This window comes from Passer domesticus, chromosome 5 (genome assembly GCF_036417665.1).
Source record: "Passer domesticus isolate bPasDom1 chromosome 5, bPasDom1.hap1, whole genome shotgun sequence".
In the NCBI taxonomy this organism is placed as follows: Eukaryota; Metazoa; Chordata; class Aves; order Passeriformes; family Passeridae; genus Passer; species Passer domesticus.
Genome location: NC_087478.1, coordinates 32893468 through 32904990, shown reverse-complemented (window position 1 = coordinate 32904990; position 11523 = coordinate 32893468). Strand labels below are relative to the sequence as shown.

General features: G+C 43.9%; 1 protein-coding gene across 3 annotated transcripts; it reads right to left on the bottom strand.

Annotated features, from left to right (window-relative positions):
• Positions 1–316: 316 nt before the first annotated feature.
• On the bottom strand, positions 317–11423 carry DYRK2 (dual specificity tyrosine phosphorylation regulated kinase 2). 3 transcript variants are annotated; one of them, XM_064419442.1, is made up of 3 exons: positions 11039–11423; positions 10152–10288; positions 317–2033 (listed from the first exon to the last, which is right to left on the bottom strand). In XM_064419442.1, exons 1-3 carry the CDS (start codon positions 11091–11093, stop codon positions 432–434), a joined length of 1794 nt encoding a protein of 597 aa, XP_064275512.1. In that variant the 5' UTR covers positions 11094–11423; the 3' UTR covers positions 317–431. The 3 variants fall into 3 exon arrangements, with proteins under 3 accessions (XP_064275512.1, XP_064275514.1, XP_064275513.1); XM_064419444.1 differs by lacking the exon at positions 10152–10288 and having other exon boundaries at positions 11039–11323; XM_064419443.1 differs by lacking the exons at positions 10152–10288; positions 11039–11423 and adding an exon at positions 2977–3251.
• Between the last annotated feature and the right edge of the window lie 100 nt (positions 11424–11523).

The following is an 11523-nucleotide window of genomic DNA, read 5'->3' as shown; positions in this document are numbered from 1 at the left end:
GTGCACAGAATCCAGACCAAACCCATAAAATCCAGAAGGTAGTCTTTCAAATTTACCCCAGGTTAAAACTAATATGAACCATGGAAGAGAAAGGTTAATACCTTTGATACCACGCTGCAATGCATGACAGTCATGTTGTAACCAGTGGCCTGCCACTGATGTTTATTACTGTGTCACACTAGTTACAGTAAGGCTAATTGTACTGTAGAAGACAAACATTTTAAAAAATAAGTATAAAAACTTAAAGCATTGTCCCCGTATTTTTATAAAAACAAAATTAACATTTAAAATTACATTTAAAATGAGTGCTGAAAGATACAAATGAATCGATTTATTGAGCAAATAAAAATGCGTAACTGAGCTAATTTTTCATACAAATAAGGCTCAGCCACATTGTATCTCTCATATTAACAGCATTGGGTTTTTCAAACTCAGCTAACGAGTTTTGGCAACACTGTTCTTTGCTGAATATTCCCATTGGCATCTGTCATCTGTGCCAAATTAGTCCTCAGTTTTGAAGCTGAGCTTGAAGTCGGAGGTAACTTGGAAATTGAAGTTATAGCACCAGTACTCTCTGAAATTCTCTTTGCTGAGGCCTTTTCCCCAGTTGGAGGTTTTGGCAACCGTCTCCTTAGCCAGGGATGCCGCAAAGCCTGGCTGGGTGTCATACGGCCAGCAGGATCCCAGTCTAAACACTGTTTTAAGAAGTCAAGGAAGAGGGGGTCATCACACCCCTTTAATGCGTTACCCCACTCTCTGCTCTCCGGTGGGCCACGCAGTTTTCCCCTCCGAGAGCGTCCACCATTAAGTACTACAGAGCCATCAGACAAGGTTGTGATGCTGCAATAGCGGGGATAACCCTTAGAGCTCACAAAGTTTTTTGCTCGCTTGGATCCCTCTAAGAGTTTTGGAGAAGGCATGCCCAATAGTTCAATCATACAAGCCAGCTGATCTCCTTCATCTTCTCCAGGTAAAAGTGGATAACCAGTCAGAAGCTCTGCTAGGATACAGCCCAAGCTCCACATATCTATGGGCATCCCATAACGAGCACCAAGGATGACTTCAGGTGCACGATAAAACCGTGACTGAATGTAAGTGTAGACACGCTGATGCTCGTAACAACTTGAGCCAAAATCAATCACTTTAATACCACTTCTACCCTGTTGTTTCAACAGAATGTTCTCAGGTTTAAGGTCACAGTGAATGATTCTGTTTTTGTGCAAAGCATCCAAGCACTGTAAAATTGAGTGGGCAAACTTCCGAACCAAAGGCAGGCTAAAGCCCTGAAACTTGTTTTTCTTTATTAATTCATAAAGGTTCATGCTCAGCAACTCAAATGTCATGCAGATATGGCTGCGGAACGTGAAGTTTTCCAACATGTGAATAACATTCATGTTGTTATCCTTATCTTGTTTCCGAAGGTGTTCCAGGATCTTAATTTCTTCCGCAGCTTGGCGGTGGAAACGCTTTTCATTTCTCACCATTTTTAGTGCCACATGCTGATGCATCTTGTGATCGTAGGCCTTGACCACCTGCCCAAAGCTTCCTTTCCCTATAACTTTCAGAACTTCATACCTGTATGCAATATGATCATGGGGTACTTGAATGTAAGACCCTTGGTCATCATCATACCCACAGTTGTTTGAACCACCAATCACACCTTGCCGCTTCTTTGCATTTGGACCCAAGAAGTATATTTCAGGGTAGCTAAAAATCTCATGATGCTCAAAAGCTGTTAATTTTTGCATGTATTGCTTCATTGCTTGCTCTGGTGTGATAACAGAGGCTTTCACCTTCCCTGTTCCTTCTGTAGATTTTAAAGAGCCAGAGCTCCCTTGTCGCCTGTGGGCACTCTCTGTCTGTCTGTCCTGAACCACTGGCAATCCAGATTTGCCTAGCGTTGTAAGTCCATTTGGCTGCGTTGTCAAAACCGTTCTCTTGTTACTATTATCTTCAAAGAGCTGCTGAACCTGGATTTGTCCATGGCTACCAACATGTAGGTGCTCATTCATTGTGTGCTTACCGCTTCCAGCCTAAAATTAAAAAGAAATACATACTCAGTTAACAAGAAAGACATGAACTCCATGCTTCAACATTCACTCTGCAAGCCTCCATTCTGCCTAAATCACCTCAAAATGAAGTGCCTTCTTAGATGCCAAATGTTTACAGAGAATCTAAAAAATATAGCATGTATACTGTGATACTGCTGGATGCTATTAAATTTCCTGATTCTTGTTTCTCAAATGCTATTTTCATGACTCTCCAAAATGTCTGCAACAATCACAAGCGTGCTACCATGAGAAGCTAACAATAGTTCCAAGGAATCTTCAAGGCAGCAGATCTGTAACATCAAGATGCATGCTTGAGGGGCATCAGACTTCATAAAAAAATAGTAACAGTTTTACAGATGCTGAAGATAATATACAATGCCTGTAAGAACTTACATGGCTTATGCTCTCATCACGTGTTCTTAGAAATCAAGATTTTAATTTGTTCCTAAATTTGCTGTGTATCAAAGGTTACAGATACATTTTTAAGCAATAAGGAATGTGTTGTGACATGCACAAAGACAAAAAGAACCCACACATTGCTGAAGTTCAGGAATGCAACTTACTTCTTGCATTTGAGATAGACACAAGTCAGCAAAACATTCCAATCAATGAAGGACTTTAGGACTTTCCCAAACATGTCTAACAATAACTTTTAACCAAAATGAGATTTGAGGCCTTATGCAGACTTGAGTAGAGAGCAAATCTTTGCCTTGAGGAACATATGGTAACTTTATTTTATAGGAATAGGAAAAAAAAAAGCATTAACAGATTTTAGAAATTAGATTTGTTCTTGACAGTGTGTACATGGGAATAAACAGCAGCATTCAGCATTTTCAAGCAAACAAACAGCAAAGTGTGAAAACAGCTATTGCTCCAAACCTGTTATTTTTAAGAAGAAACAAGAAATTTACAAGCATATGCATACCTGCTACTAAAATAGCTGTCCTTAGAATTCCTCATTTGCTCTCAAGTAGAGGATAATTAGTTTGTCTTCTCCCTGGTCTTACACAAATGTGGGAAGAATTCCCCTGCTGTCTCTCCAGCTGATTCACCAGTCTTAATATTTATGTCAAATTACTAACGAAAAGTTCACTGATACTGTCAGACAGATGATCAAGCCAGGGCTGAGAACACTTTTCATCTGAACTGTATTTTTTCTAGGCAGCTAAGGATAACGCATCCCTTGTTCACTTAAGGTTGCTGCAATGAAATCAGAAAATGACAGTTGTGTGCTGTGATATGAGGCAATGAAATCTGTGCTGCAACAGCAGAAGTGCTTCCTAATGAGAAAACCCAGACATGCAAGGCAGACTCGAGCATACTCTGTGCTTCTGCTAAGGCATCAGTCTGATACGGCAGAAGCGTATTTTTGTAAATTCAGTAACTTGTTCCCAAAGACTTGCCAGCTGGACACCAGCTTCACCTTTGGACAGTATATTGAAACTTCCAGCTCTGAAACTCATATAATGTAAGAACAAGGGCTCTTGGGGACTGCTTCTGCCAAATTTTGACTGATGTTCATTCATCACTGCAGCTTGACTGTGTATGTTTGTTTGCAGAGAAATTCAGGCTCATACTATCAAATTTGATCAATCTTATAGAAAGCACTATCACACAATCACAATTCAGAACAAAGATGTTTGTAACATTTAAGCACAATGAAGATATACAGGAAATCAACAAAAACTCCCTTCCTAGTTTGATGCCTCAAAAGCACCAGAAATTAAATCATTAAGAGGACTTCCCATGCCTACAGGCAATTCCTTCAGGTCAAGTTTGAGGCACACTGCAACTGCAGTTTCCTGAAGGTTATATAAACAGCAGTTACTGCAAAGAAAAAAATAATTGCCCCAAGAGCTGCTAAATCACCTATTTCAGAAGAACCAGATCTAGTTTGTAAGATGTGTCATAGGTTCAGTACATGCAGCACTGGAGAGCTGTGCAAGAAAGGCATAATGAAGCAGCAGAATAAACATACAATTCCAAAGACTGAAGCTAGGAATTTCTAGGTACAAAAAATTGTTCTCCAACACTAACTGAACAAAAGCAGAATATATCTAGACAAACTGGGAGTAGGCAATACTAATGTAGACAGTGAAGAAGAAAGAATAATGCTGCAAAAGTAATCTTTAAGAACTTTTTAACCCAAGTACTCATTGCCACAGCTCACATCTTGAAATTTTTTTCCCCTCAAGTCACCTGTTTCCACAATTAACTATTTTCCACCCTTCCTAAGCACTGCTTCCTTCAATATATGTACTAAGAAGTTCTTCAGGGCTTGGAAAAAATCCCATATATATATTCCATCTCAGGGATGGACAGGGATTAAAAAGTTCTTTATTCTAAAAGTACGCTTGTGAACACATTCTAAAGTGTAAACCAAGTAGCTCTGCTTCCTGCATCTTCGAGCAGATTCATGGTTTTTCAAGCAGCAGAATGGAATCACCAGCATTATTCCAACTTCAACCCAAATCCTAAATGACTGGTTTTGCCAGTTTCAGTCAGCTGCTTGGGAATGCAAATGCAGATGCAGAGAGTAGCACCAGTTTTCTTTGTAGAAAATACCACATTATCACAGGCTCTATTCCAAAAGCTGCACAGGAGAAGAGAGCCCACTCTTCTTTCAAAAAAGCCCAACAGGAGTTTTAAAGCTATCAGACAGAACACAACCACAAAGCACATATCAAAAACAGACTTTCCTCATCTATTTCCAATCTGGATGAGGGCCGGATTTGCACCAGTCCTTTGCTCTGCCTATCTACTTGTGGCTACTTGGGTGTCTGAGATTGCAGTCAGGCTCAGGCTTGCACTGCTCACAAGCTCCACAGGCTTCACCATAAGTTCCTGAACCACAACTAATGGGCTTGGCAAGCTACAAAAGACTACAGCCTTCTTAGTCCAGTACCAAACTCTTCTTAGTACACAAAAGCTCCATCAGCCTTTCCACCAAAACCACATACCTGAGAGGTTTATAACACCCCCATTTTGCCTCTGCAGATGGACCCCTGAACCAACAACCAACACAACTGACCACCTGCATGCACTTACAAAGCTTACTGATTATATATTGTGTTGTTTGTGCTCAAACCCATCCACACCTTCTAAGATTTACATATTTTTGTAGCACACATAATCAAGAAGCTACTGTTGTAAGTCTATAAAATATATTGAAATAACTGGTGAGCTTGAACTCATCTTCCTGAATTTTCAGACACCATCAATAAGGTAACAGCAAATGTTACAATGTGGTGTTTCTTTTCTTTCTTAGTAGTTTCTCATAATTTCAAAATCACCATTAGGATCTTACTTTTACTTTGGTATGTTCATTTTATGGAAGTCAATGACTATGCTGAAAGCACTCACCTAATCTTTGAAGTAGATACCCCAAGCAAAACAAAACAAAACTACGCCCTAAACTATGATCAATAAATAAATAAAAAAGCAACAAAACTTTAATTTGAGGGTGGTATTATTTGGGTTTCTTTTGCCTTCACAAATGGATTTAGGAACAGAAGTAGAACAGTAACTTACTATACTTAGGCTACAGACCTGTAACAACAGGGAAGCAGCAAAAAAATTAATCCAGCCTGCTAACAAGGTGGCAAATCCATTTACAATTCCTTTGCAATACTTATAAGACTGAGCCCCACAGAAGCATATACCTCTTCTCTACTTTATTCTCCAAATGCATCAAAATATTATATAATCATATCATATTTCATATTTGTAACAGTCACTTGGAGTGATTATTAGCATCCTACAAGACTATCCAAGACAGACACATGATTCAGCTATATCTTGTCATTTTATTTCGAGCAAAATCACAGAAAAAAGATTTTGCTGTCAATCAAAATCTAAAAAGGTTTGTAAAATTAATCTTAATAATAGAGCAATCATGATGGCCCGCTGCAATACTGCACAGGAATAAGATGTCATTATCTGTTATTACTTCACACAGATGAGGACAAAGGGAGAAACTGTTCTAAAGTAGTAACTTAATTAAATAATAATTGTTACACTATATACCCCTTTCTTCACAGCTTTTCTGGGCATGCCAGTTTCAGTCCTACTGTGTCAAATACACAAGAGGCATAGGGTATCAGGTGCAGCATGCTTCACTGCCTATTTTGTTGACTACAAAACAAAAGCCTGAGCAAAGGTACAAAAGGCCTTCTTTTTCCTTGATAAACTAATTTAGCAACATTCCTCTGTTCAGAACTAAAAATACTTGCTAATTAGTACAATGATAATAATACTGGATTATCCCTAATGGTTTTATCGTGAGTATGGGTTTTATACACCATAAAAGATTAAGCCTTTGTTGAACTTGGGGCTCAACAAGAGTAGTAGAAGGAACACACCATTCGGATTTTTGCTGTTGTTGTATCTGGTCCATATAAGCTTATTTTTTGAAAAGTTAAACATAACTTCATATAGCAAATATTTTCACAGACTGAACTATGCCTCAAGAGTGATACTGATTCTTAAATTTTTTAATTCTGTTAGGGGTGCAGTGAGTTTAAATACTTCTGGGACACCCTGCATTTATTACATTCAAAAAGACAGCCAACGTACACTAAATTGAACCCCTTGGGTTAAGTGAACTATACAAACGTGAGAGATGTGCCCAAAAGTCCCTACAGCACCAGTCACCAGCTGCTGGAACCCAAATTTCACAGCTGACCCCCACAGCCCTGGAAAGCTAAGACAGCCTCATATTACCCCCAGAAACAAATTTTAAATCGAGGAAGAAACATCCAAAGAAAATGAGATGTAGTAAAATCTAGATCATGACTGCGTAGTTATTTCCACTCAAATGGTACAGCATTTCTGTGGCAATTTAATACATGAAACACCACAAAGAGAAGATATTTGCTTTGATTTTACCTGCTTTAAAGCAGATGATGAGCAAAAATTAGCAGCATGTGACCTACCAGGTCTTTGCATTAACAGAGTCCAGGAATCTCTGTCCCATTATAATGTAAGTCGATTAAAAATATAAATTAAAAAAATCAAGACTAATACAATGATACAAAAGTATACGGGTAAACATTCAACGCTGGTGGCAAAAGAAAATAGGCTTGCTGTACAGAAATCTTACAAAGGGCTTGAAGGAGGGAGGGCACTGAATCATGCATTGTAAATGGACTGTTTTACAGTACTAGACAGGAGGATAAGAGCATTAATACTTGTATACTGCAAGAGAAACAGAAACAGTACAGAATGCCAGAATACATGCCAAGCAAGAAAGAACAGAGACAGAGCTAGGCAGAAGACAGAGATGAGTCTGGAAGAGGGACTCACAGGTAGGTTGGGATTTACACAAGCAGAGCAGCAGGCAAGCAAGATAATCTCTACTGCAGCATGTCAACTGGATGTTAGAACACCATAATGAAATAGGAGAGAGTGAATGGAAGAAGGTTCCAATCATCTCAGCAAGAACTTAAGGCTTCCAAAGAGAAAGCACTGACTTTGGAAAGGAAAATGAAGAGGACAAGGGGTTGGAAACAGGTTAATGTTTTCCACCGCGAGGCAAAAAAGACAGCCAGGGATGGAAATATACACAAATAAGCCTAGGATGAAGGCACATTTAAAAAAAAATAAACAAAACCTTTCCCTAGTAGAACACACAACCCCACCGGCTTAGCAACAAAGGCTTCTGTGCTTGCAAAGACTGCCACCAAAACCTCTGTCCCATTTTAGGAAGCTTGTGTAAAACATCATCTTCTCCCTTTCTACCCATGCTATTTATAATCTACCAAGCAATGAAATTTCACTTGACAGTAGGAGACCACAGTTTCAGTAGAGGCTGGATCACACAAGAAAGAAATATGACAGGTAGTTGACTTCTTCCCTGCCTGCATTAAAAGAAAAACCCTTCAGCTTAAACAAAACATAACTTCTACCTCAGTTTCTCTCACAATTAGTATACATACTATGCACACTTATATATAAACACCAGCAGTTCACCCACTTAAGCACACCACACCTTCTGAAAGTTTGAAACACGAACAGAAATACTCTGGTTTTAGCTATTACAGAAGCCATATAGATACAACAGAGATGAAAACAGGATAAGCAAATGGACACAAGAAGGAAAATAATTTAAGAAAACTGAAAGGACCCATTTTAAACAGGTCTGATTGGAAGAAGTGGTGGGATGCAAAACCAATGGCTTCAATCTGTCAGTGTCAGCTGAGGTCAGTAGGCCTAAGTTTACAGAACAGATACGGCCCCCCTTTTTTTTCAGGTTAAAATCCAGCATTGTGGTGTCATATCTGATCCTTACCACAAAAAGTTATGTTAGCAAACCACAAAATAACCACCTACAAAGGCAATATGAGACATTTCTGTAACAGCACCCAAGGCTAAAAAACCACTGTAGAGTAGGCTCTTTATCACAAAGGAACAGCAGACTTTGAAACAGTCGGAATCTAAAGGGGCATGATCCATCGCCATATAATGCCTGAACATTCCTGGGTGCTTCCATAACTACACATATATATGCTACATATAAACATAGGCGCACACACACACAATCACATACTTGTAGAGATATTAGGAACACAGAAATGTAACACTTGAACACCCTTTGAATGCTTTTATAAAGACTGCATCTTTACATACATACATATACACACAGACACTATATATAATATATATACACAAAATCTTTGTATAAGAATACCAAAATTCTCTACTTCCAAAATTAGTAAGTAGTCACAGAAAAACAGCTAGACCACCATGCTTCCACAAATCCTAAATTAAGTCTGGGCTCTGTTACATGTGAGCCCTACTGTAAATGCACTTGCATGATTGGTGCCCAGGCTGTTTGCATTACGTTCCTTCTTCTATGATTTTATTTAAACAAACCCCTAAGCTGTTGTCCCAACTCTAAAATCAAGCAGCACTTAACTGGTATACAAATGTGAGGAAAATTGGCCTTTTATACTAACAAACAATTCAGACGTGTACTCTAGCTACATAAATATACAATGAAGTTGATCTCAAGTATGCAGCTCCACCTTGAATTTGCAGAATACTCCTCACTCCTTCCCAGAATACCCTATATATATATATACTGATTTTTTATTTAACTTAAGACAATTTTTGCTATAAATGGATTTGAATAAGATTTTACCCCTGAAGTTACATGGAAAGTCACTGAAACACTAATATCTAAATGCACAGTTTCACCTTCCACTAGCCCATAATCACATTACCATTTAAAGATCTGCCATATGTTTACAAAGACAGTATGTGAGCATCCACGAAGAGCTCATTAATTCTATGAAAAGTATGCCGTCAATGCCTTTCAGGGTCAGTATGAAATCTTTCAGAATTTAAAAGGAAATGTATGCAATAAAAATTTCAGATATTTAGTGTTAACATGACAGTATATAGATCCCTCTCTCTACTCTGTCGTGCCTTCAGGACAGAGATACCTCCTCTTACCCATATATAGTGGCATACTTGGGAAGTTTCATTCCTAGTAGATTAACTAGGAGTGGGAGATAACGTGAGATATCACAGAGCCGGAAAATAACGCCCTTTTCGTGCCATCAGCAGCTATTTCTTTACAGGTAAACTACCGCAGCAATAAAGGCAGATTCATCCAATCACTGTCCCTGAGCACAGCGATAGCTATCTCTAGGGAAGATTGCGATCGGCCTGAGCCGATCAGACATCTGAAGGGGAGAGCAGCCTTCATTTTTCACCACAGTGAAAATACGACATTTTAATCACAGGGACTAACCTCATCTCAAAAAATGTATGCACTAGAACATCTCTATGCGAGTGTGAAAGATCGAATTTGTCTCTGAAAATAAGACACAAAACCAGACTGAAGGGGGGGAGGGGGGGAGCTGGGGAGGGAGAAAGCAATGTGTGCAGTTACAGGGTCCCAGCCTCGCAACAAGCATGCACATTTCATGGGAGCCTGCAGAAACCCACCGCACGTTGCTCCAGCACCATGCGCCTCGGGGGGCCCATGCGCGCCCGGCCCCGCCGCTGGGGACACCTGGCGCGCAGCGCCGCGACACCCCGGGGCCGGCCGCCCCTTCCCCGCACCCCGTCCACACCCTCCCCTGCCCGGCTCACCGTGTGGGAAGCGTTGCTGGCCCTGAGCGGCGGCAATGCGAGGGGCGACGGCGGGCCGGTCCCAGCTCCTGCCCGGGAGACCCCGGCTCCGGTGCCCGGGGAAGACGGCAGCGGGCGGCCGCTGTCCCCTGCCCTGCCTGCGGAGAGCAGAGGGGTGAGCGCGGCGGGCAGCTGCGGCCCCTCGGGCAGCGAGCCCGTCGGGGCGGCGGCGGCCCCAGCGCTCGGCCGGCACCGCCGCCCGCCTTGCTTCAGGCAGAAGCCATTAAAAGCTAATCACCGCCGCGGCGCACACACGCACCGAGCCGGCTAATAGCGCGGGCGGGCCGTGCTCGCCCGGCTAAACCCTTCATCTGAGATTAACCCGCCACCGGCAGGCGCCTAACCGGGAGAACGAGCCGGCTCTGCTCCGCGCACGCCTCGGGGCTGGACGGCTGCCCGCGCCTCCCGCCTCCCCCCGAGCCGTCTGGCCCGGCGAAATCCCGGCGCCGCCGGGGACCCGCCAGGAGTTCGCAAGTCTGCCGCGGGAAGCGGCGGCGAGCACCGCTGTCCCTTGTCAAACGCAGCCACTCCGGCACTCGCGGCACTCCCCAGTTCTCCTCGGGTCGCTTCCCTACGTGATTTCTCTCGGCCTCCCGCTCACCCCGCCCCGGTCCCCCGAGGCGAACTCGCCACCCCGCACAACAGCGGCTCGCCGGAGCCCAGCGCGCAGCCCCCGACGGCCCCCCGGGCTCGGCTGCCGCGGGGGGAGGGCGGATCATTGTTCGACACGCACGGCACCTCTACGGCGGCGGCCGCGGGGCCCCCGAGCCCCCCCGTCCCCCTCCGCCGGGCCTCCGCAGCCCGGCCCAGCGGCGGCGGTCGCGGCGGCCCTCGCTCGCTCTCCTTACCGGCTGGATAGGCAGAACCAGCGGCGGCGCTAGCCGAGGGTTTTCTGGTTAACATGGCCGCTGGAGAGGAGGGAGAGGAAAAGGCATGTCAGGGTGGCTCTCCTCCGCTGCTCCTCGGCCTCTCCGGGCGGCGTCTGCCTCTCTTCTCGGATCAGCTACACCCAGACCCAGACACGTCCTGCGCTGCATCCCCCTGGCCCCGGGCCGGCCGGACAGACCCTCCAACGGCCCGCCGTCGCCTCCCGCCGCAGCAGCAGCAGCCGCGCCGCCGCCGCAGCCCCCGGCCCAAGCTCATCACCTCCCCCGCCCCCGCCCCGGTCGCCCCGGTCCCCTCGCACGGAGGAGGGGGCAGCAGCAGGCGGCCGGACAGGACCCTCCTCCTCGCGCGGCGGAGCGGGGACAAACAGCGCACAGGCTCGGCAGTCCCCGCCCCGCCGGCCGCGTGCCCTCCTTCCGTCCCTCCCCGCCGCTCCCTCCTGTTCCCT